Source organism: Opisthocomus hoazin, chromosome 2 (assembly GCF_030867145.1).
Source record: "Opisthocomus hoazin isolate bOpiHoa1 chromosome 2, bOpiHoa1.hap1, whole genome shotgun sequence".
Lineage (NCBI taxonomy): Eukaryota > Metazoa > Chordata > Aves > Opisthocomiformes > Opisthocomidae > Opisthocomus > Opisthocomus hoazin.
Genome location: NC_134415.1, coordinates 75,191,680 through 75,218,826, shown reverse-complemented (window position 1 = coordinate 75,218,826; position 27,147 = coordinate 75,191,680). Strand labels below are relative to the sequence as shown.

General features: G+C 38.3%; 1 protein-coding gene across 3 annotated transcripts; it reads right to left on the bottom strand.

Annotated features, from left to right (window-relative positions):
• Positions 1 to 284: 284 nt before the first annotated feature.
• GOPC (golgi associated PDZ and coiled-coil motif containing) lies at positions 285 to 27,147 on the bottom strand. Of its 3 annotated transcripts, XM_075414164.1 has the most exons (9): positions 26,819 to 27,127; positions 13,331 to 13,495; positions 10,801 to 10,824; positions 6,287 to 6,462; positions 5,835 to 6,000; positions 4,474 to 4,569; positions 3,537 to 3,701; positions 2,674 to 2,854; positions 285 to 2,191 (listed from the first exon to the last, which is right to left on the bottom strand). In XM_075414164.1, the coding sequence occupies exons 1-9, from the start codon at positions 27,110 to 27,112 to the stop codon at positions 2,073 to 2,075; spliced, it is 1,386 nt and encodes a 461-aa protein (XP_075270279.1). In that variant the 5' UTR covers positions 27,113 to 27,127; the 3' UTR covers positions 285 to 2,072. The 3 variants fall into 3 exon arrangements, with proteins under 3 accessions (XP_075270279.1, XP_075270278.1, XP_075270276.1); XM_075414163.1 differs by lacking the exon at positions 2,674 to 2,854 and having other exon boundaries at positions 26,819 to 27,147; XM_075414161.1 differs by lacking the exon at positions 10,801 to 10,824 and having other exon boundaries at positions 26,819 to 27,147.

The following is a 27,147-nucleotide window of genomic DNA, read 5'->3' as shown; positions in this document are numbered from 1 at the left end:
GACTAGACTAGTTGGACGAGCCTCATGTCTTACAACTGGAGCAAGATTTCATACAGCGGTGATATTCAAAGACAAGATGACTGCTTGGCTTTGAACTATCCTCTCTGCCAGAGAGGACACCGAGTGTCCAGGCCACAGCCAGTTTGAGAGTGCACTCTGCCTGAGTAACTGTGGAAGAAACACAAAGCTGGATGCAAAGTTATGACAGTGGATTTATCTGCTAACACATAGCCAACGTGTCCTCAAGTTTCTGAAGCTTCAGAAAAAGAAACATGCCTGGGGACTTGTTTCTTCTTCACACAGCTTTATTTTTAAATACTAGTTTCTGCTTGGTGAAAACTGTACGGCTTAGACTATTTTAAAAACCTTCAACAGTATGCTGCATGACAAGGACTATCACAAAAAAAAATGAACCAAATAACGTTATTCCACTGAGTAAGTGGAACTCATGCGCGCACGCACACACACACAAACGATCACGTAAATAGCAAAGTTAAGGGATTTATAAATAGCAAAATCTTTGAATAAAGTATATACATTTTTAGGCTTTCTCTATAAACATATATATAGTGCTCCTAGGAGAGACAAGTAACTGTGTTCTACATCACAATTTAGAACATAAGATTAGTTGATGTTACTCTAAAGGCCTTTGAGGTGTTTTCTTGCGTATGTACATCCTACACAGTAACACTTGCAAAGATGTCTTTTCACATTGATTCCTCTCTCAACAAAATCTTTTCACATTACAGTTCAACAGCCTGCAGAGCAGCGAACAGGCAAGCCAGCACTGCATGCTGAAACAATAAATGTGATTACAGTGTAGAGCTTGCATGTGGAGAGTGCGGCACTTCACATCAAAAGACCTGCAAACGGAGCACGAGAAACCGGCCAAGAAACCATCCTCAGCATTCCCACTTGCAGCCATGCTGTGGGCCTTTAGATGTACAACAGTTAAAAGCTATTTTAAGATACACTGCTCTTACAAAAGGAGTAACGCTTTGTTTCAACAGTAAGACGATTATAGGTTAATATGACTGCCATAACATAACACAAATAAGGCCAGACACCGTATGATTCTGAGCACCTCCTGTAAAGTACTGTGCACTCAACTTCCACTTCTTTAAAGATTATTTTAATGTGAAACGAATATGTTCAGTACCCATCAAAAGCACTCAGCATTTCATAAGGTCAAGCTAATGATGCCCAACTCAAACTAGTCTGCATTAGCAGTAACCATATCCATTCAAGAATGAAGGCTAAATTGAAGATGCTCAGGAAAAAAAATACCAAAGGGTCCACATAATTGTGAGGTTCTTTTAAATATTTTTTCTTTTAAAACCCCGTAATACTCTGTTTAAATACTTTTGGAGCAAGTTTCAAACAGCACCATTGACAGTGAATTCATTAAAGCAACAGTGCCAAAAATCTCACTCATAAAATGATCACGGGCTGAAGGATCACCGTTAGCAAGTACTCCACTGTCCCATTTGGGCTTGGATGGTCTTTGCTCAAATAAAAGCACTGGTTTTTACTATTCTGAGAAAGAAAAAAAAAGCCTTCTTTTAAAAGTTACAGTTCAAAAATCCTAAGTATATAACTCGTGGATGCAATGGTACAATTCCCCCTCCTCCCCATCCTTCTAGAGTTAAAGCTTGTTTCACACCAAACTGAACATCAGTTGTCCCTTTAAAACACCAAAGGGTCAAAATGAAGCTGGCCATGTCTTACTCTGCTTCCTTGGGGACACCAATGAGATTAAAAGTTGAACGTATTGAGGTTATCCTTGTCAGAAATCCCATGCTTTGGTGCTTACTATTAACAGAAAATTCATTTCACATGCCATGTGTTAGGTAACTACTGTGTCACGCAAAAGACAGTTTTCCACATTTAGAATAGCTCACAATGAAGCCCTGAGGTAACCGCCTTTTCTCCAGGCAACAGTAATACAGTTCCCTTTGACATTTCATCTTCCTTTTACAACCTACGCTAGTATATGCAACTTGGAGCAGTCAATATTGATTATCAATTGTTCCCAAAGATGGGATCTGTCCAGTTGATGGATTTGTTTGTTTTTAGGATAAAGACTCAGCAGAACGGGCTAATTTGGGTGCAGTGTCTTCTAACCGAGCTTCCACTGAATTCTCCAGGTCTCCATTTTCATGTCCATCAATACTTGGTTTCTTATCAAACACTGCAAGTTAAAAAGAAATTTTATTTAAGGAAGAGAAGTAATCTTGGGGAGGACAGATCAGTGAGCCTTATTTCAGAAACTGGAAAGTGTGCTGAAATGAAGTAAGAGCTAACAGGCTTTTAGCAGAACACAGTATGACAGGAAAGCAGGAACTGTTTTTATACCTCTCTGATCTAAAAAATGTATTCAAAGAAGCCGACAAGATAAAGTGTTAAGGCCAGAGTCAGGAAAAGATAAGAATAAATTTGAATTTCAACCTTTGGGAAAAGCTCCCCCTCCCAATTCATTCAGTTGTATCTAACTAAACCAGGCCAATAAGCTAGGGAACAAGAAAAAGAGCTGACAGCCTACTAGTTAGTAGGCTAATTGAATTAACAGTAGATTAATTTTATGAAGAATACAAAAACAGTGTTTTCCAGAAACTGGTTTGCATATGGAGACTTCAGAATTAAACTGCATGTCACACATTTTAGAAGGTTTACCTTGTGGGGGTTTGACATCCACATTTGCATCTTTCCTATTAGAACTTGAATTTGCACCTTCTTCTAATTCATCAAGATATAAACGATAACGGTGTCCACTCTCATCCTCATATTCTACATTTTCATCATCCGAATCAACTTCTGGAGCAACATACACTACTTCAAATTCAATCTCACCTCTCTAAAATGCAATGAAAATTACAAATTTACTTACTACTGCACAGCTACGCAACAGGGTTACCACGATGAGCTAGGTTACTAAAACAAATACATCTCACTGTTGTAAACGCATTACGGTTGTGTTGAATATTTTGCATATGTACCTGAATTATGTTTTTCCTGACTAAAGAAGTATGGCTCTATATCTAAGATTCACCGGTTACCTGAATTTTTTAGTCATGTGCCAATACTCTTTAGAAGTCACTGTTTGAAATGTAAGTTTTCTGATAAATTAAGTGCACCTGTTAACTGTCTGAAAGTGGGGAGCAAGGCAGGATGAAGATCCCAGACCACAAAGTGAGTAAGAAACATTGTTTGGCTGGAGCTGTCCACTCATAATAGAATAAAACGTTATGTCACTAAATAATTATTTCTGTGGGGCAATGTAACAAGCTGATTTCCATCAGCCTTACTGAAGAATCATTAGCCAATACATGGGTTTAACTGAACCAGTACTGACTTTGAATTTTTCTCCTTAAATTGCAAGACGTAAGAGGATTAAGTGTAAAGCAATACAGCTTCAGGAATCACTGTAGCGTTGCATATCACTGTACTTTACAGAAAACATTAAAATTCAAGGTAATTCAATAGGCAGAACGCAGGAAGGACCTGATTGTGTCTATGGATAACAGGTCCCAACTGACCTGTTGGGAAAGAATAGTTACAGCTTCTTTATGTTTTGCATCTCTTAGATTAACTCCATTTACTGCCAGAATAGCATCACCAACATGCAGTCCTCCACATCGATCAGCAGGTTGTCCCGGATGGATTTCAGAGATCAGTATTGGAACACCATGCTCCTTCCCACCCTATTAAAACAAAAAAGCAGATTTTTAACTAACTGAGATGTCCACTAGCATAAAATCAACATTCTGGTAGTTGCTCTTGAAGTGCTTATTTCAACTTTTACTATAGAAAATTGGAAAGCATGCTTCAAACAAAACGAATGCTGAAGAAGACCACATGGGATGCTTTCCTTAATTCTTCTCCCCGCAAAAGAATGGACAAATTTCAAATATATACTCAGAGTCAAAGGATACAATTCTGAATAAAAGTATAAAATCATATACAAGCTCATGAGACAATATCAAAACCTCATTAAAAAAGCATATCAGGCACCATACTGAATTGCAAGAAATAATATTAATATTTAGAATAAAAGTATAATAGTCAGAATTTTCAGAATTTGTTGCAAGAAGTTAATACAGCTTTTGTAAGGTGTCAGATGCCAATACCGATACTTTAGAAAAAAACTTGCAATCACAACAGCTAAGCTTTGGAAGTTAGTTGTCAGATTGTTTCTGCTCTTCTACAGACCTGCCATGCCTGAAACTCACCACTGCTAAAATGCCTATATCCCAAACGTAAGCTGAAATCATGAGTTTTACATAAAGTAGCAGTCACCTATTTCCTAAACTATCAAAATGACAGTTCCAGTTCTGTGACCAGAGCTACAGATTTGCGGATGCCTTTTTTTGTATGTTCTAACAATACATTCACCGATCCACGTATTTTACAGAAGTACAAATACAAATTTAAATTGTTTCTTCCGTGTCATGGAAAATAAACGCAAATATTTACTGTGATTGAAATTCCTAGTCCTTCATGGTCTTCTTTAACTAGCAGGACTTTTCTGATCGGACCAACACCTTGGCTCTTCTTTAAGGCATCAGGATCCTAGTTTGATAAAAAACAAACATGGCATAAATATAAATGTGTGAACCAAGAAGTGATGCATTTCTGCTTTTTTTTTTTTTTTTTTTTTTTTTTTTGAATTGTATACATGCAGTATACCAGCAACAGAGTTTTAGACTAGCTCAAGGCAGGACAAACTTACAGTGCCCCTTTAATGACACTGCATGAAATCAGAAAAGATTCCTCCCCAGGCACTCCTGATGAGAATAATTATTTAAATTATTTCTGTGCTAAGTGATGCACAACACAGAATTGAACTTCAAAAGAAGAAAATCAGCCACATACTAAAAATAGAAGGGACTACATCAAGGAATGCTGATCACTGCAGAAAAGTTATATGACATAAACTGCAATTTAAAACTAACCAAATGGTAGAAGAAGAGGTAATACAGTCCCAAGGAAGAGGTTGCTTGCTTGAGTTTATTTTTACTATAATAAAAACAAACCATACCAAAACGCCATTCAACTCAAAACTAAAAGAGAGACTAAATAAATCAAGGTATTTATTCTGCTTTTGTTCAGTCGCTGTTGCCATTTCATATACCCTTAAAATCAAACATACACATATTTGTCCACCAATAATATATACGCAATTAGCAACGTAAGCAGTAAGATCCATCTGACCAACTAAGATATTTACAACAGACCAAAGTAAAGCAATTTCCTGAAAATGTTTGGGTTTACACACTAAACACTGGGGTGATTAACTGGTCATGTGCCAAGTTGGGCAAGTTCTACCAAGGCTACCCACCGTGAAATGTCTTTTAAATGTTTTATTTTAAAAAGTACCTTTTGGAGGAAAAAAAACCCTAAACAATAATTTTACAGAGTGTCAACTTAGCTGGCCTTTAAAAAAATTTTTAAAAACTAATTTCCGTTCTAATCCTAAAAATGTTATTCTTCTCGGTTTTTGTAAATAAGTTAGCTCCATGTTTTGAAACCTAGGCAATAAAATTATGTTGTTAAATTCATATTTATAGACACACATAGTAGAGGCTCAGTTTTCAAAAAGACTGAGAGTTCCTAGGTAAGTGAAAGGAATATATCATCTTTCATGGTCATTTATGTGGACACGCTATTCAGTATGGAACTGCCCTTCAGCGTACAAAAGAAAAATGTATTTAGAAATGACATTTGAAATAACACAATACTAAGGTGAAAATAATCACAAAAATGAAGAAATAACTCGTATCTATTTTCTACAAATCCTGGAAATTATGGAGAAATGGCTCATCTTTTCAACTTACATGTCCTGGTGGTGCTTGCATTGGTCGCTTTAGATCATTCCGACCCCGACAAGCTCTAATAACGGTTTTGTGACGGTGAAGGTGTATTTCTGCTTCAAGCTGATTCCAGAGCTTGTCATGAGCCGGTCCCTTCATATCTCGGCCCAGTAACTGAATCTGCTGGACCCTACATAATGACAAAGAGAGTAAAACAACATGCTGTATTACCATTGAAAAAACCAATGCATTGTACAACTCACACACTTCATCTGGCTACAGCACACAGTCACGCAGCAACTAGTGCAAGTGCAGTAACTGTGGGGGGTTTTTGTTTCTTCCTTTTGTTCAATTAACTGGAAATGTAAGACCTTTCCTACTTAGTCTTAACTTTCGACCTACCTCTGGGGATGCAAAGGGAGAAAACAACAACAAAAAGCATCTCATGCTAAGGGACACGGACTGACTTTACATACCTTCCAGCTAGCTCCTTATCTAAATACTTGGCTGCCAATCTTGCTCCATAAACCTCAGCCTGAAGCACAGCTATGTGTCGACGAAGAGCTTCATTTTCCTTCCTCAGCAACTTCACCTCAGCTTCCAGCTGAGCTTCTTTCACTTTTTCTTTCTTGTTAGCTTCAAGTTCTCTCTCCTTAAAAAAAAGAAAAAAAAAAAAAGTTGAAAGTTTTTATTGAAGTTAATAAAGAAAGAGCACTTACTGTTTCTGCATACACAATGTGAAGTAACTCTCCTGTGTACAGGACATGCATGCAGGAAAAAAATGAAAGCAGGGGCTCTGGCACTGCAGCTAGTGGTTTGCATACTTCCCTCTGGGGAGAGGAGGCCTTGCATTCAACTTTCTGCTCCTGACATGATTTTTATATAGCTTATAACTCCTTTGAACCAGTATATGCATTTTGTGCTAAATCCAAGGACTGAAACTAGCGACAGTGCTTCTCCCTGTCACGAACAGGTGGCAAAATTTCAGTAGCCTTAATATCTTCCTTACTTTTTCCTACGTTCAAACGGAAGATTCATACAATGAGAGAGAAGGTTATTTTTACAATAAAAATCATTAAGTATTTCAATTTTATATTCTTTGACTATGTTAATACAATTTTTAATACGACCAGATGTCAAGGAAATGTTCTTTAAGTCTGTATATCCTTAAAATAACAATTATTTTCATGCAAACAACCAAGAAATGTAATGCCAAGGACATTTCCAAATCAGACTCTGAAGGCCACAAAAATAAAGCCAGGGATTGTACACATGAAGATGACTACCCTGACAAAACTTAAAAGAGATGTTAGTGCAAAATAGCTTTGTAAAAAAAAAAAAGAAAAACCAAAATCCACTCTAAGAAATATACTTTCTCTTCCCCCCACACTGAAAAAGGAACTATGAAAATACAAATTACTTCCATAGTGGTCCACCTCAAATGTACAGAAAATGCATAGGCATTATCTGTTCTAACATCCAGAGTACTGGAGACAAAGGAATTAGCATGCTCAACTCAGATAACTATTCTACAAAATCTACTTTAAGAACAGCACATTTGATTACGTGCATATTTTATATCTTTTTTATATCCCTTTCACAAAGTGGGGGGAAAAACCCACCGCAAACCAGGAGAATAGTAGAGACAGAGGATCTATTACTGTTCCCTTTTAAAAACATCTGTCAACTGAAATAAAATAAAAATGAATAATAAAACTAATAAATCTAATAAAACCTAAGTTCACTGTAAGACATTTTTGAAGACATTTAGAGTACCTTAGAAGTGTTCTTTGTACTTGTACCAATTGCATTATTAAACAAATAAAACCAGGAGGTGCTACTAAAGAAGCGATAGGACAGAAACAAAATCTCACAGAACTGGCAAGACAAATCTGTTATCAAATTGTGAATATGGTTATTCACTATTCCAAGCCTGGATATAAAACCATGAATACAGCTGATATTACCACATTTGAGATATTAAGCCAGGTTGGTCCTTCTAAAGAGAGGTTTTTTCACCACAGGTATACAGAACCACAGAATCATTAAGGTTGGAAAAGACCTCCAAGATCGTCAAGTCCAACTGCCAATCCAACACCACCATGTCTGCTAAACCGTGTCCTGAAGTGCCATATCTACCTGATTTTTGAACACCTCCATGGACGGTGACTCCACCAATCTCCCTAGGCAGCCTGTTCCAATGCCTGACCACTCTTGCAGTAAAGAAATTTTTTCCTCATATCCAATCTAAACCTCCCCTGACACAACTTGAGGCCATTGCCTCTTGTCCTATCACTAGTTACCCGAGAGTAGAGACCAACATCTGCCTCACTACAACCTCCTTTCAAGTAGCTGTAGAGAGCAGTAAGGTCTCCCCTCAGCCTCCTCTTCTCCAGACTAAACAGCCCCAGCTTCCTCAGCCACTCCTCATAAGACTTGTTGTCCAGACCCCTCACCAGCCTCGTTGCCCTTCTCTGGACAAGCTCCAGCAACTCAGTGTCCTTCTTGTAGTGAGGGGCCCAAAACTGAACACAGTACTCAAGGTGCACCCTCACCAGTGCTGAGTGCAGGGGCACGATCACCTCCCTACTCCTGCTGGCCACACTATTCCTGACACAAGCCAGGATGCCGTTGGCCTTCTTGGCCACCCGGGCACACCACTGGCTCATGTTCAGCCGGCTGTTGCCCAGATATCAGCATTGATAGCTATTTGCCAGAAAGACAACTCTGAACGTGATGGTCTCTACTATCTCCCTCATCTGTTAGGTATTTTTATCAGGTCAAATGAATGGAGTACATTACATGTATATACACACTGGCCAAGAACTGCCTAGCATACTGCTCAGGAGGAGTGGCACAGAGACTACTTGAAATTGCTGGCATTTCGCTTCCTGTAATTCTCATATTGCCCCAGTTTCCGATCAGGTTTAACTCCACATGCACATTAGAAAACCTGTCACACAAAGCTTCTTCTGGTCTCTGGCCTCTGAGCTGGAGGCTGTCTTGTGAGATGACTCTTCAACAAATCTCTTTCTGAACAGCAGGATCACTCCTCAGCCAAGAATTTGGACTAATCTACAACTGAAGAACAGAAGCTTCTACAATTATATCCATTCTATTATTGTGATGGTCTCTGGCTGTTTTAATTCACATCTACTGCCAGTAGCCAAAGGGCAATTATAAGAATTCAAGAGTGCCAACACGCTGCGTTGCCTCTGCCACACACTTCAGCTCTAAGAAGGGTCACAGTTCACACATAACACTCATTTTACAGCAGCTGGAGAGTCTGTATACAGGTACAGTGTTCCTGTAACACTTATGTTATCTATGTACATATTGCCAATATTGCTCTAAATAGTATAGGCCCCCTCTCATACCGAGTATGTACTCACTTTCAGAACAGCTTTTATTTGACAAATATAAAAAGACAAAGACCAGAATTTCACAGACATATGAAGGTACACTATTCACACCCAAACCTTCATTTTCTTCATCAGTGGATACTTTTATGATTTACTTACTGAATAAAAAGTCATAAACTAAAAATTCATATCATCTTCACCGATAATTTGTTAGAATGTACCAGTCCTGTTTTCTGTTCAGAAAAAAAGCTTTAGAGATGTATGAGTTCCTTGATGTATCTGAAATACACCCTGGGAGAAGAATTCCAACCTCCCCCCGGAAAGTGAACTGCTAAAGCGATCCAAAATATTTGCTTACCCTAGCAAATTCCACGTAGCACACTTTAATGTATCCATATGAAGTAGCCATCTTAAAAGCTCTCATCAAGACTGACATTTTCCATTTATTTTCTCTGAATTTGATTCATCATTTAAATTAAATGTAAACAGAAAGTTAAATGTTATATTTCTAAGTAGAATCACTTTTAGTCATGCTTTTTAGATGTTATACCTAAAATATGAGGAACAATGTAATCCCATATATTTTCTTTTTTCCCTATTTTCTCCATTACTATGACTACTACTCTGTGACTGAGGTGGAAAATTACACCCAGAAGCCATTCTTAACGCTACTCCAGACTGTCTCCAATTCTTCACCACAAGGAAAAATTAAAGGTTTGCAACGGAGAATATCTGAAGATGTACTGAAAGAACATGTCTTTTTTTGACCGACTGTCATGAAATGTGTGAAGTCTCCAAAAATCATTAGAAAAATTAAAGAGAAAAAATTAAAAGGAAGTTACAGAATTGTTTTATGCTTTCTAGTGTTCATAGTATTTCATGGGTTCTGCAAAACAGAAAAAAATATATTTTCTGTAGGTAATATAAAAAGCCACCATACCAAAAATGCAGCCGCATGTTGAATATCAAAGCTTCCAGCTACCCTGTGGCTTTTCAAAGAGCAAATACTGAGCAATGACCATGAGGTATACAACATAAGAGGTGGAAAAGCTGTTTAAAAACCTTTCAAGTCTATCACCATGAAAGACCGAAAGATAAAAGTTAAGTTTGCATCACTTTTTCTTATCTATGTATTATTGAGTTTATATGGCTTAGGTTGTTATACAAGCCAGTAAACCATACTAAATCATTCCCATAAAAAGAACTGAGAACAGGGAAAAAAAGGAAAAGCTGACAGGATCTTAAAAAAAACCACTATAATATATAAAATACTTCTTATTACACTGATACATGTTTACAGTGTTTATGCTTTAGAAATTGTATAACACATTAAAAATTTTTGAGATATTACCAGAACAATCTTTCAGAATGTCAAGTTGTCAAATATCACCCCAAATTAGCTGTAACAATACTAAATAAAACACACACAGGCTTAGGGAAGAGGGCATCAAAACTAGAAAAGGAAAACTAAAATGCAAAGAAAATTCTTTACACAGCATCTTGCCAACAGACAGGGAGAAGGAAAAAGAAAGATCTGTTTTGCCAGTTTCTGATGCCAACATATAGAAGTTGCTGCACAAAACAAAAGCACTGCTTAAACACAAAAATACAGCAATCAGCATACTCACCATTTCATCCACAGAAAGGACAGACTTAAGACAGAAGAAAAGAGTTCCATAATTAGAGAAACAGGCAATAGGAACTTCAAGAAAATGCAAGAACATAAATTACTTACTCCATAAGAAATTTATCAGCAGACTGTGTATTTCATTAGAAGGAATAAAGTCCAAGCACATTGCTATAATTGTACTGAAAAACATTTTTTGTATTTTGCAGTGAAAGTTATTAGAAATCTTACTAAAAATTTTAACCTTATTGTAATATCAGACACAATTCTTTCTCCCAAAATACCAAGAAGCCCTACAAAGAATAGCAAGATAACATGAAATGCATGCAAGCAGTTTTGAAAGTTTCTGTAATATAACATCTGTTATATAGATAATGTTTTTCCTTTCAGAAAGAATAACAAATATGTATTACAAGAGGGACATAAAGGACAGGGAGAAGTATAAAAAAGATATATAAATGGCAAAACTCAAGACAAAAAGCTCCACCAGGCAACTTCATACTCTTACAAAGAAAGAGTTATTGCACCCGGAGTAAGCAGATACACCACTCCTAAAAAAGGATTCAGGCTAAGCTACATGATGTTATCAATTGTCTTAGTTCACCACTAGGTACAATTTTACAGTTTGCAGAGTACACATTTATGCTGAGTCTACATACAAAAGAAGAGTGGTTGCCGTTAACAAAGAGAGCAGGAAGTTAATTAGTACAGAACTTTATTTCCCTATTGCATGTTATGTTGACACAGGCCCTCTTTGCCCTCAGAGGCTTTCTGGCTGCCAGAAGGTCAGCATGACAGTTCTTATTTACCTAAAAGTCAGACTTCCCATTTTATTGTCATTTGAGCAGCTTCAGTTTTGCTTGTCCAAGCTGCCCAGTCCTTCATAGCTTTCTGTATCTGGAACAGTTTAAAAGTGAGTTTCTCTCCATTACAGCCATGAAATCCCTAAAGGCAAAGTACACCCAACTCAAAAGATTAGCCCTGATGTTTACAAAAAAGGAGGAATTAACTGGAATTAAGGAAAGAATATTGGTCTAGACTGTTAATACATTCAGTTTCTACACAGATAAAATCTGAAACAATGCAAGTAAAATGTATTTTTTTGTCACCTGTGGGAAGCAGACTGCTGTCAATAGCATGGAGATTTAATATACCCTTAGAAATTGTTTATAATCAGGTAAGGAGAAACAAAAAGGTTAAAAGTATTATTGTCCATGTCACTCAGAAGTGAAGCCTCACTAACAGAATTCAGGGACAGAAATCACTGACAGGGATGTGTCAGCTTAAAAAATTTGCTACATGTAAACCTGCAGCCTAACACTTACAAAATGCTGGTGATATTTAACTAACCCTTATTTATAGGGCCATAAAAATTATTAACTTCTCTGCAGAAACTTCATCTTGCTTCAGCTATAATTCAATACAGAATAAAATATGTGCAGACAGTCAGAAAATGTTACTCTCATACTGAATATGCAAGTAGGTAGACCTAGAAATACAGTTCTCATTCAATGATAGCTCTTGGATCTGAAATGGAAAGAATGTGGGCTACTCCTGTTATCCAGTGATTAGCTTAGCCTTTAAGCCTTACAGCCTAATACTGTGTTTAATTATACAGTAATTAAGAGCGCAAAATAGCAGAGGAGACTAACGTTCCACATCTGTTGGGACTAGGTCTTTGCAACCAACCTGTGAAGCAATTTTAAAAACAGCCAGAGCGCTGGACTTTGGTTTATGGCAACAGTTAGCAACCACAATCTAGCCAACATTACTTTTCTAGTTTATAAAGGTTCAGTATTAGAGCCTGAATCCATGCTGTGGCTAATAACAAGGCAGACTACACTCCGCTTATCAGTCAAGGTCAGCTAATTGTACTGATTAATTACTGTTAACTTTTGGTGAGCTTTGTACAGGTCTAAGTTTCTAAAAAACTTATCGTACAAAATCATCAGTGGTTTACTGAGTTCTTTTATGACAGTCTGCTGCATGTAGCAACGGACAGCACCACAGATGCATCTACAGCCTTCCTAAAGAGAAAGAGAGACAACAGAGAGAAGACTGTGATGCCATCTACCCTCTTTTTGTATGGCAAAACAATCCCATTCTTACTTTTATCAGAGTAGAACTACAATGAAAACAATAGACTTACCCCACTTTAGGCTTTTTTAAGATATGTGAAGATTTGATTGTGTTTGTACATTGGAAGCTATTATCTTTTGCAACCTCTGTCTCCAGAAAAGCTTTCTAAACCACTAAAATATTTTCTTATTCTACTTTAAGAAACCACTAAAAAAGAGCATATGTAAAAACAGCTTCTTAAATTCTCATTCATTATGCTGATGTTATTTATGTTATTTTTAATGGTTGCTAACAACGAACCTCTAATGTTATTTAAAAAAGAAAAAGTTAACTCTTTCTAACGTGTTTAATGTGAAAATTTGTAACCAGCTTATTCACACCTTCCAAGGAAGAACTTCAGCCAAGAGAGGGAAAAGTATAATACAATCCTCCATTCAAGCCACCATACTCACCAGTTTTGCCTTAATAGCTCCAGAATCAACACTCTGACCAGTTTTGGCATGTAGCTGAAGTTGAACAGCATGGAGTTGCAAAAGTTGATCATGCACTTCCTTTTCCAATACCGCTTTCTCTGCCTGTGTTTCTGTCAGTTCAGACTTCAGATCAACTAACTGTGCCTGTGAAGATATAATCCATCACAGTAATTAGAGCAATGATTAAATGTAGTCATCAGAACTGTGATACATAGATACATCATTTGCTGGTACATATATGCTATACACAATGTAATACAGGTAAGACCACACGCTGTCACAAGTTCCTCTGTAGCCCAACTTCAGCAAAATCATTTGCAGGCTTTTCTCCTCCCCTGCTGCCACCAAATTCATTCATCCACAGACCCAGCATCAAACAACCATAATGCTGAAAGTAACAGTAGCTGGGTTTTTCTCCACACACACAATGGCACGTGATGCTGATGTCCACTCCAAAACAGGGCAATGGCATTAAACCTACATAGGACTTACAGCCGTAGCAATGTAAACACAATTTTAAACTTTAAAATTATTAAATAGTATTGAAAGAAAAATTTATCAAAGTAAAATGACAATTATTAAGGCAACACTGAAATCAACTAAGTCAATTTACAACTGGTCTGTAATCAACAGCTTAACTGAAACAGCAAATGAGGTGGGCAAACCAGAAGCCATGAACTAACATGCCTCTAAAATGCATTTGTAGAAAAACAGGAATAGTTAATAACTCTTAAAAAAGTGAGTTTGAAACATTTTAAATACAGCTTATATGTAGCATGTATATCTGGAATAAAAGAACAATTTCTGATGTGTTTACCAGGTTACTTGTTATCCTTAAGTTCGAGTAGTATTTTATAAGATAAACATTTATATATTTCAATTTTTATATATATAAACATTTATACAAGCTTTAAAGCTGCTATTTGCCAAAAAAAACCCACAGAAGATGATCTCAGGGGAGGGGAATTTTGATATTGCTTGATATTTTAGGTGAATTCCCAGATTATATTTTTGCTTCCAAAAATCTGGAACTAAAAAGCAAAACAGAAAAGACATTGATTCTTTAAAAAGAAACCTCTCATATTAAACTAGGGTATTTTAGATGATTTAATAACATTATACTAATGTTCCAGTTTCCACTGAATATCAAATTGCAAGCTAACAATCACCCCATTCAACTACATAAATCACTGCTTTATTAGGTCTATATCGGGGGGGGCAGAAAGGATTTGACTGTCAGTGGGGAGTACTCACTGGGTCTAACTTTAGGTACATAATTTAGACGGACAGCCTCTTTAAGCTTCCAGCATAATTATCAGATATAAGCAGGCTCTTCCAGAGGCGATTCAGAGCACCTAAATTAGAGGGCAAATTGATGAGATGGGTCAAGCCAATCTCCAGCTTGCACTGCCAAGAAGAATGATCGCCCTTCCTGCCCTCAGGGATGCCCCCTCGCCCCACATCTCGGGGACCGGAGGGTGGGAGATGCCCTGTCCACGAGGTCTGCTGATTTCAGAACCGATTCCCCAGAACAAAGCAGAATCACCTCTCTCTGTCCCCTCAGCTGGAGCCTCAACAGGCCAGGTTAGCGTTTACTTTTTGTCAAAGAACGGGGCAGCACCTTTCAACAGCCAGAATGATAAAAATCTTCAATAATTTGTAAACCATCGCAGAACTCTAAAGCAGAAATTGCCTTCTATAGTAAGACGCTCTTTAAAATACCCTAAAGGCCTATAATTTTAGACAAATGGGTTACATACAAAACTGCATTGTTCTCCTCAATGACCAGCCACTGCTAAAGTCTCTCTGCTATGGATTATCTACCCTCAAACAAAAGTCGACACACATCTGAACTAAAGCAGCAAAAAACAACAACAAAAAAGAAATAAAAAGACCAGCATAAGAGGTGATGATATAGTACAGAGCAGATAACTAAGACCTTAATAATGAAGGCACAGTCTGACCCAGTCACTATTTCACATAATGTATAACATTACTTTTACTTTATTATTATTTGTTATTACTATTATTATATAATGTATAATAATATTACTTCTGCTTTTAAAAGGGACCAATAATGTCTTCCTCCTTTCAAACAGGTACTAACAGCTAACATTCTAACTTTTATTACTTTTTTATACACACACACACTCCTCCATTCTAATTAGAAATGCCTGGAGAAGCAGAAAGTTGCAGAACAGATCAATTACACCAGTTTAATATTGTCCAGCCTCACCTAGTAGAGAATGGCATCTAAGGAACAGAATAGCATTTTGGCAAAAAAAAAAAAGCAAAAAAAACAGTTATTTCCTTGTGCAAATTACAAAGCAGTGAGACTGATGGTTACCAGTTTTACAACATGCATGAGACTCCAAAGGGATCACAAAAAGACTGCCAAACTCATAACAATAACAAAAAACCCCAACAACCCAGTACTCTGCATATGACCTAGGATTTAAATTCATACCCTGATGTTTTAACACAAAGAGCAAAATGAGAAATTATATGAGCGCACATCATGGAAGCAATCTATTTACACATTATGAAAAGTCATAAATCTTTCCCCAAAACAGATGCAGATACAAGAGTCATGCTGAAAAGCAAACACAATAAGCTGGTTTCAAATCTTGTAATCCATTTCTATGAACGCTGACAAATCTTTACATTATTTCACAGAACTTCTGCCTTTCTCAGTTTGGCCAGCTCACTTAATTCTCCTTTATATTACTCTTACTAGCACCATTTTTTATCCACATTCCCTCACTTTGCTATAAAGGAATCCTATTGAAAGACCACTGGAAATTCAACAGCTCTATATTCAATTTTGCAAGCTACTCAGTAAAATCCAGAGAGGGTGCAGAGACAGCAGAGGAAATGATGAGCACAAACAAGAACTATCAGTAAGGCCATGCCTTCCAAGAGCACCATTCACTGCATGAGGCAGGCATTCTGCAGAAAAAAATTATGCCAGACCATAATTATAATGTTTCAATCTGCATAAGCACAACGAGGATAAATTAATGTTGCACAAGCAACTATACCAATTCTTTAATCGGAAGCTTTTTGAATGTGCTTTCCAACAAGACTGTCGAAGAAGAGATGTCTTGTGTTTTGAAGGTCACCTGCAACTGAGAAGCCAGCTAGGGCAGAAGTAATGAACACCCACCCACAGGAGACCACTGAGCTTCACTGTTGGGAGAGAGATCAGGAAGAGTCACCAAACTAGAGCACAGAAACTTTCACTGGGGAACAATAAGGCACAGAGGTTGAAGACAAGGTAGCATGTTTACTTTCATAACATCCTTTAACAGCAATTTGCTGATTCAGCCAAAGGAGGAACTCTTCTGTATTTAGGGCAGTACACAACTGTGCAGATTAGCAATTATCACGCATTCGCAACTATCACGCTGCAAGGTAACACCTTAGTTTCTCTCTGCTACCTCATTTGTGAGTCTACGCCCCAGGCAACACACAGTAGCAGGACTGGACTGTGGCTTATGGAAGTATGATTTAATCCTGAAGACCTACATCTAGTCCTACAGCACAGATGAAGAGAGAACTGGACAATCAAGCAGACAGGAGACGAGAGAGATAGAATACGTACAGCTCTTTTTTCCTTTTATTCTGGCACCTGTTGGCAAAGTCAGTGCCTTCTGAGATACGTTTGTTTGTCTCTGACTCACTGAAGTCTTGGATACTTTTCTCAGACCAAGATCCGTAACTGGATTTTGGTGCCAATGGCAATGGGAAGTGCCCAGTCTGGCCCTTACGATGGAAGCCAAAGCTTACTGAAATCAACCAGAAAATAACCAAGTTTCTTCTTTACTAAAGGAATTCAGACCATTTGTTTCAACTCTCCACTTATTCCACCTCTCTTGTCTGGGGACAACGCTCACTAACTTTTCCCAAAGTGTTCTGAAAAATGTTTCCATTCGATACTGGCTGCTAACCGAGAACTCTGAGAAGTTATGTAAATGAGACACTATGGAAAAGACTAAGAAAAAAAGAACAGCATTACTGACAGAATCGTTTCCATTTCTCAAGTACCTCATTCAAGCATGTTCTCCAATTTTATCAATAATTATTAGACACACTACTGTTACTTTCCTTGTATTTACTGTCCCAACTACAATCCATACTGCCAACTATACAAGACATACTCCTTGGATTCTTGCCTTTCTTCTCCTCACTGTTCTGAATAAAAAGACAAATCAAGCTTTAATACTGATCTGATCTGTCTGGGGTGGGGGGAGGAAAGGTAACCCCACAAGTCTGTGTTTTTCTTTTTCTGTCACAAAGTACCAGTCAACATATGCTACTTCAGAAAGAGCTACTGTTTCAGATTATCACTCCATTGGTCTATAATCAAGCTACTTCTAACTCTAAATAAAAGTCTACAGTCTGAGTAAATTGCAGATCTTGGTCAAATTAATCAAATAGTAAAACTCAATATTTATCTTCCAAACAATCTAACACATAGATGATACAAGAAGCATAGTTTTGAAAGGTTAACTAAATATTTACTCAATTTTGGGGCATATTTTGCCATTTACCAGATATTTTATATTTTACACAGATCTTACACTTACAAAATTAAAACAAAATTTCAACTGAAATAACTCCAGAATTTATAAATTATTCTTTTTTTGCGTAAGATGTAAAAGAAATTACATCATGGCATTAAGCAACACACAAATACTTATTGTGCAGAGCATTCAAAATTATTAATGCAAAAATTAAAAAAACCCCAAACCTCCAGACATAGTGTCCTTCTGTTTCCAGCCAACAGTTATTTCCTGTTCAAACAGCTACCACAAAGATGTGTTTGATATAAATGATCTTATGCCAAATATTTATTTTAAACTGCCAATATAATCAATTTCAGCTTAAATGCTGGGATTGATTGCACTAATGGTCATGGAGCTCCTGAAATCTTAACCAGTGTTTTTCATTAGGAGGGAGAGGGCTTTGAGCCTTATAAACAAAATAAATATCATTGAGGTCTCTTCCCATTATTTTGTATCATATCTTGTCATTTTTTCCATATGTTGGCCTGAACTCTCATAAAAAACTACTTATTCATCCACCTGTATGTTCTTCATAGAAAACCGATTGTTAGAATAACTACACAAAAGTAATTTATTTCTGTAAGATCTTAGAGCCATACTCAAAGATCCTACGCTAGGTTTGTGCATGAAGAAGAATAAAACCGTGGACCTTGGCCTGAACAACTCACAGGGTAAATACACGACGGACATGATGAACAAATGTAACAAAAAAGAGAAGTACAGAGGTATTTGTGCATAGAATCACACAACAGGAAGGAGACAGTAAGCTAAAACCACAAGTTACCATTTTTCATAACCATCACTGCTTGAAGGAGGCATTAGCAGACAGCAATATCACGACCTCTGAGATCTAAAGCATCAGAGGGAGCACACACGGCCTGAGGAAACTTCGGAAAGTGGAATGATGGTGATTAACACACCATGTTGACGGGAAACAATCTAACTCTCACTACTGAAAGGGAAACCAGTTGCAGGGGGGCGGCGGGGCAAACAGAGAGATGGCATCGTCAGATAAAAAAATGACAATGTTTTTAGCTTTGGGAAAAGCTTTTTTGTTTCCTGGGCTATCATTCCAATTGTTTCTGCAGTGCAGACAAGGGTTTTATTTAAGCTAATACATATGAAAAAATATCTAAGACTTACCCACTGTCAGACATGAGGACTCAAAATGGAGCCGAGCTGAACTGGAAAGCTAGGTCACAGGCCTGAATAATCCTAGGACAAGGCAGCGGCATTACTCACCACATCAAATAAAAATCAGAGGAAGAGCTGAATTCCGTCAACATCACAGTGTAATGAATGCTTTTTGAGGCTTGTAACGATGCACTTTTCGGTGTATCAATTTCTAGCTCAAAAAAAGACTAAGCATAATGGGCATATTAGAAAACATACAGATTTTTCAGCAAAGACAGATGCACACAAAAATATCCATCGTATTACCAGCCTCCAGTGACTAAGTCATAAGCCAAGCACTCATATAATGCCTTTAAAACAGCATCAAATGCCTTTAAAATAACAAATATTCTTCAAAGGTTTTTTTTCATTTTTCCTTCATTTCAGGCCTTTAGGGTACACCTAATGCATTCCACAGCAAGCCTTCTAAACTCATAAAGGTCTGTAAGCCGCTTTTTTTTAAATGAAGGCTGATTTTTTTTCCACCAGATCATCTCTAGATGCCAGCAGTTAAGACTTCAGGAAACACTGAACACAAGCAGACTTGCAGTAAAAAAACTCACAAAAACTAGTAACATTTCAATCTTAGCTTCCTAAACAAAGCAGTCTAGTGCCATCACTTTATCCCTAGGTGCACATCTCTCCCTATTTCACCTTCCCTCCCTGCCGATTCGAATTGACTCAGTTTTCCAGATGCAAACAAATCCATTGGAGGGGTTAAGGTGGGTACAATCAAAAGTTCCTGCAACAGACAAGTTTTGCACAAAATGGCTGCTCCGCAGGAAAGCGCGACGGATCAGTGCTCTCACGGAGGGAAGGGTCAGCCCTTGGCTAGTGTGTTTAACCCACCCAGAGACAAGAGCAGACAGCACGTCAGCTAAGCACCGCGCGCACAGTTCTGAGCCAGTGACCGTGCCGCTGCCCCTCGTCCAGCCGGCTAACCAAACCGCAGGTAGATGGAAAGGCCAAGGACGCTGTGGTGTGGACACTCACAGATCACAGGAGGGAACTGGGGGTGCCCGAACCGGAAGGTCTTAGAGACTCGAGAAAACGCTCAACGTTTGCATTAGGACAAATCACTCCCCACAAATCCGTACAAAGTGAGATCTCACAAGCTCCGTAGATTCTGTTGCCAATAAAACACCTCTGGTATATGTATTTTTAATAACTAATTTTACAAGAGAGGTGCCTATGAGTGTTGCCACAGGAGCAAACCAAAATTCATAGACAAATAAAGTATATGAGGTGTTTTTACTTCTTCAGCAGCCCATCCTCATGTAACTCATGCTAGACTCCAGAAAGCTTACCGACATAGGTGTTTATGTATTTAAACATTCATTCCTGACCAGGACCATTAACCTTCTAATTTAAAGGCTGAAGCATCTAGGATCATGAAACACAACACAGCACACTACAATGCTGCATTTACTCTGTGGCTTCTGCCCCAGTATATGCACAAAAAAGCAATATAAATATCCAGACACGACACTAGCATGTTTGCTGCACGTTACATTTCGGGGGCATTTTTTTAAAGACAGAAATGTCGCTTAAAGGCAAAAGTAGGTTAAAAAAAATCTGCTAATTGTGCTTTATGAACAATGAAATCATTATTCCTAAGTGTTCCCATAACATTAGACAACTGCAGGGTAGAAAACAGTTTTTCAGGACGTGACAGCTGTAGTTCCTACAGCCTGAGGCCCAAACAAACTCTCAGACACCAGCTACACAAGTGGTGTTGGTTCAACAACAAAAGAGCCCGTCGTGCACAGCTATGAACCGTGCAGCCCACATGCTAGGAAGTTTCCAGGGGGACCCCTAACTTTGGCATCAGCCCCTGGATGTGAAGTATTCGAAACTCTTCAGTATTAGTTTCTCTAATTGCTGGAAGAAAGGGTTGTCTCCATTATCTCACCAGTGTCACTTCACCACTTGAACTACATCTCTCCAAAAGCCAAGAACATGCCACCCTTCCTCAGTCCTGACTCTCCGATTCTTCCTGCCTATTAAGCAGCACTTGATGCAATTTCTCACGCAACCCTGTTAAGTTTAATGGACTGGTTTGAATGAGAAACCATGACAAAGATAAGAGGCTCATCAATCTCACTGTGCTCCTTGCAAAACTAAACAATGTGACAGCACTGTACAAAATGTGAGTTTCTGAATAAATGATACACTTGGGAACCACAATTTATGTTGACAAAAAAAATCCCAATTTCAACACAACCAAAGAATGCTCACCACTTGCCAATGATAAAAAATGACTAGCCTGTTTCAAGAAATTATTTTAAAAGACTGTACTTACAAATTTGTAAATGAAATTAAAAGCCTTTAATTATTCTTGTGATTTCAAAAAGGACATATGTGACTTAATTTTTTAGTTAAAGCTTAAAATTTAACAAAATGGTCTTTATCATGTGGCTAATAAGAACATGAACACAAAATTTGTCACTACTGACTCCCTAAATTAACACTACAGTAGTGTAGCTATCTAAGTAGTCTTGGCAAAAATGCAGTGTATGAAACTGAACACACAAATAAATCATAAATTAATTTAATATGTCCCATGCAAAATACAAGGTACACGAGACATCTACAAATGAACTGCTCCTTTTCTCAGATTCCGTTCCAGTCCTGACAAAACATTCAGAAGATCGGTCAGCAAATTAAAAGGATGCAAAACAACACCCATACATTTTTATCTTTTCTGTTGATATGTAATTATTTGCACACTTTTCCTCCCAACGATTAAAAGATAACGTAATAATAACACATGTAAAGCATCTTAAAAATTTGGTTGCCATTTACATAAATGGATACATCAACCAAGATTTACATGCCAGTCACTGACTTTTTCATCTCGATCATTAAAACACCTATTACTGCAGCAACCTATTACTGTTTTCACTTTGTTCTACCTACTGTTTCTTACCACTGTTTTACTTTGTATTTGACTGTATCATTCTGTTTGCATCTACTTACAAGAGCATCAATTACTTTTTTTTTTTTTAAATCACTACTTGTACACTTTGCTGCCAGTGTCAAATTTCTGTCTGCCTCAAAGACATTTTTTTCAGGCTGCCCATGCTTCTACTTGTTTATCAAGAAGACAGAAATATATTTTTAGAAGTCATATTGGTAGTTTCGTTATTGCCATTATTTTCAAAGTCACACTAGCTACGCAATGTAACTCCCAACAGATGAGACAGAGAAAAGGAAAACACACTACTATATGCTGACTGAAACTAAATTAAGCTACTTAAACTTGTATAGAATTCCAGAGCTTCTGATACAGAAAAATATTAATTAAGTATAGGTGAGCCCTTTAAATAGGGTGTAATTTTTGACAGAAGTCACATATGTCAAACTAACGACAGTTTAGTGTGTAAGCCAACTGGAAAATTTATGCAAACCTGTACTTCCGCATCCCGAATATCTGAAAACTGCTTACATTTTTGGATATAAAATTAGCTGGATCAAATCTCACTCAACTGATTTTCCAAAAGACCACATTCTATCTAATACCAACATATTTCTATACCAAAAGAGAAAAAGTATTCCAAGTGTAATTGATAAAATAACATATCAGTAAATATTGGAAATTTTTATGACATTTGAAAAAAGTAAACAATTTAATTTTCTTATGAGGTTACTGCACCTATGCACCCAGTTTTATGGACACATCTATCACAGGGCAAAGAAATATCCTGGTCTTCAACAGCTGCATTTCTCACTACCAGGCAATGGAAAAATCCATTTTGGTGGATGGACCTACCTTCATTTTAAAAGTACAGTAAAGCAGGACTGCAATTCTGTAGAGTGCTCCGTAAGATGGACTTGCACACTGTATGAAAAGTCATCATGCACATAAAGCCACCTACACGTAGCTTTTTTTGTTTCCAGGTTTTTTTTCTTAATCTGGATTTTCAGATTACCTAGATAATACTACATATGCTTTATCTGATACAGTAACAAGTTACAGAAGAATTCATCTTACAGGAACATGTGCATCTAAACCTGCTAATTGATTCCAAGTCCATCAAGGACATAAAACTCTACAGGCCATTAACTTCTTAGACATATATTTAAATGTTCTCCTTAACTTTAGCATGTATGTTGGCTTAACACAACTGCCAAAACACAGGGTGTGCTCTACCAGACATTCCTTTCTAGCTTGTTCATTTAAAATTACAGAATCAGATTGGCAGTCAAAGTGCCAGAGCTGAAGTCAGGCTCAGTTTCACTGGCACACTGACCTACCTCTTTTATGTGTACAAAATTGCACTATACAGAACTTTTATTCTTTGAAATGGACATTTAGACAATGTCACAGTCAGTATCACGTAACTTCTTCACCTCAAGTGACAGTCAAACAGAAAAAACAAATCCTACGAACTTTTTCTCAGTCAAAAATCTACTGAAATCTCACACACTGACTGCCAGTCTGCATCTCCATATTTATAATACTTTCTGAGAGACAGAGCATCACAAAAAATCTCCTTTAAAACAGCTGTTGTCTCCTTTGTTTGAACAGCCCGAGGCCCTTACTGTCCTCCATCAAGATTCACTTCTTCATGTGCTCATACTGAAGTGAAGCCAATTTCAGAAAAGACAGTGGCTTCTATCACCTAACACTTTTTTTCCTCTTTGATAAGCTACTTAATTCAACTCTCTCCTACTGTGACCAGCAGGAGAAATATGAAAACAAATCCTCCTCTCCTTTCATTTAATTAGTTTAATTTAGGACTACAACTGTTACTAGCACAGTAGTGTGTTTGCAACCTTTCACCACCCTAAATCACAAGCAATTTTATCGGCAAACATCTGCTGTGCATCTGCATACCTTCAGGTTCCGCCCAAAAATAACTCACCCCTCAACTGCCAACACGCAACTCCCTCTGTGGAAACCACAGTCTTCCTGGAACACTTCTTTCACCATTCAGAAACATCCCTCATACAATATTTCACCCAGACTCATCTCTCTAGCAGTAGGTATACACCAATGAGGCCAAAACATTTTTTGCATTAAGTCCTACGCAGGAGCTTCCATCCAAACCAATCAAGCTACACCTCTTAAAAGCAATGGTATCAATCAAAGAATGCGTATTAAGCTGACAGAGTTGATAAATCAAAGTCTGAACTGCATTTCTTTTTTCTTTCTGTAATACTATAATAAGACACGACAAATCAGGTCAAGGAGTGGAACCCACAAACAACAAAATGACATTCATCGCTCTTTATTATTAATTTGATTTTCCTTAAAGAAACAATATCACTCATTCAGTAAGACAACAGCAGGAAAACGTAGCTGTAGGAGTAAAATCTTAGCTTTTAACAGGCACTGACACATGCAGTCAAAGTATTATCTTAATCCAAATAAAGGCATGTTTCTGAAGACGGATTTAACTTACTGGCTTGAATAAGTGTTTGTATCTAAGTAAACTATGACTAACGACACTTTTATGAATGTGATGAAAGCTTTGTATTAAAATGTACTAGCACTATAAAGTCACAGTTGTGAGCTATTAAGAAATAACAGCAATTTTAATTTATATGAAATAGAGTAACTTGCATTATAAAAAAAAGTAAATCCACTGATGACAGCCTAAACCTTGTTAGTATTAACGTTAGTGACTTCTTTCAAAATATGTAACTGTACCCTTCATTTTGGACACTGAGGCTTTTGACTAGACATCTGTGCATGTAAAAAGACAAGATACTCCTTCTCAACAGAGCAGCTCCATCTTTCGGAGATTTTAAATGGCAGCTTTCATTTCAAGTTTATGACACTAGTAATCATGAGGTTCTAAAATTAACAACCTTCAAGATAATACCATAACCTTCTAAAGGTCTAATTGAAAGATAAAAACTCCTTTATAGGTATGAGGCCTAATACCAGTATCAGTAATAAAAATATTTCACAAAATAAAAATGATACTGAGAATCCAGAGTGAGTACTTTGAAAGTGAATAAAAAGTCTTTTATCAAACAATTACTTCACACACCTAGACATACACAGTAATTACGCTGTTACAACTACAACTGCGCTTCTTTGTTCTTCAACTCATTTGAGACTGAGGCACAGATCTTCAGTTATTGAGATGCCTCCAATGATTTTAACTAGATACCAAAATACTTTTCAGGATCTGAGTTTTATCATTTCCTTTCAAAATATTTAAGCCTGAAACAACTTTTCAAAGAAAGTTTTACCAAGCATCGGCTCATTCTCTTAAAATAACCTGAAAACTCATCTGTTTTACAAGTCTGTACACAACACCCACCATCCCTGTGTAATATGCAGCAAATATTGATCATCTGCTATAAACTCACAGACCTTATTTTACTACGCCTGTACAATTAAGCCTACCGTATAGGCTGTATGCACACAACAGGCAATACAGACTACTGTATATGTACTGTTGACAGTGCACATACATACCCAATACTAAAATGTATAGGACAGCACAGCAATATAAACACAAAGAATACCATAAACATCACCACAGTAAACATTCTGGTGATATAAAGACTGCAATGAAGAAAGCTCTTAGTTTAATGAGGTCTTTGTTCTACTCTGAAATACCCTGTTCCTCTCTTAAACTCCATGGATTATTTTGCATAACAGTGTCTTCATACCAGGAAGAAACACGATTAAAACCAAAGCCAATTTACTTACTTTACTTCCTACTGCGTGACACACCTTCAGAAGAACAGGTTACTGTTTGAAGACTCCTAAATTCCTTTATTCTAATAACACAAAGGACTGAAAGAACTGAATTGTGTGGTTTACTTGTCTATTTAAGCTCTTACAAAGCACGCATCTTCATGGTTTTGATGAAGTTCTTCCCCTAACTGCCACGAATTTAAAAGTTAGTAGAACAAGCAATACAACACTAAAGAGCATGGCCTACAAGAGATGCTGAAGGAATTGGAGGGTTTTAGCCCAGGGACAAGGTAGCTGAGGGAAGACAACAGTCTTCTAATATCTAACAGAAAGGCAAGAGTGCAGCTAACATCCACACCTGTTGGTCAGGTCAGGTAGGACGTCACCTACTGAACCAAAGACGACTCAGGCTGGACAGTTACAAAACAACCGCAGAGTTCCCCAGAATCTCCTTACAGAGCCCTCCAGTCCTTGCACAAGCCACAGGACCCGCAGCCCTGCCTCTTGAGGGGCATCAGCACCAGCCAGCTCGGCTCCAGCTGATCCTTCTTTCTTCCCACCCCGACTGAAATTCTGGATTAGGCATGAAGCAAACCTTCCAACAGTGAGGACAGTTATTGTTCTCCTCACAGAACGCCTGATCTCTGCCGTTCACTTTCTGACACTAAGTTTGGCAGAGAGCTGTTTGATCTGCCTCGGAGTATGAAGGGACAAGAGGACCTGCCAAAGTCCGTCCTGAATCCGTTCTTCCATTTCACTTGCTTGCAAAGCAGCAATAACGTCCTCATTTTGGCTACAGACCACAAGCTTCAAGCACCTTGATCCTATGCCTTCGCCCCGCCTTTGAGAGGCTTTCCGAATTCTCCAGGGACTCAACGAGAACAGCAGCCCAGCCAGCGGCATCTGTTGCTCCAGACCGCTGCTTCCAGCACCAAAGGGAACTTTTCCTGCACGCAACACCCAAGGGCCGAGGGCCGGCGCTCCCGCGGGGCAGGACGCGGCCTCCCAAAACGCGGGGCCAAGGCCAGCCCTGCCCGGCGGCGGAAGCCCCCCAGCCCCCCTCACCTCCAGCTTGTGGTTGATCTGGGAGACGGTCTGCGCCTTGTGGCAGAGCTGGGCGAAGCAGGAGCTGAGGCTGGTCATCTTCTGCCGCCCCTCGTAGGTGATGTCGGCCTGGTCGGGGTCTATCTCGCCCAGCAGCAGGTCCACGTCCACGAAGGCCTTGTCGAACTCCTTCTCCAGCACCTCCAGCCACCGGAACATGGACACCCCGCCGCCCGCCGCCGAGCCCGAGCCGGACGCGCCCCCGCCGCAGCCCGCGGCGCCCGGCCCGCAGGAACCGCCGCCCGCCGCCGACATGACGCCGCCGCTGCCGCCCCCTCTCCTCGCACGCC

Bases quoted from the DNA above. Each gene is read 5' to 3' on its own strand.
- GOPC (XM_075414164.1), bottom strand. From the start codon at position 27,112: ATGTCGGCGGCGGGCGGCGGTTCCTGCGGGCCGGGCGCCGCGGGCTGC. The intron at 13,496-26,818 runs GTGAGGGGGGCT...ATATCTTCACAG, and splicing joins AGATCAACCACAAGCTGGAG to GCACAGTTAGTTGATCTGAA. The intron at 4,570-5,834 runs GTAAGTTGAAAA...TTATCAAACTAG, and splicing joins TGCAAGCACCACCAGGACAT to GATCCTGATGCCTTAAAGAA.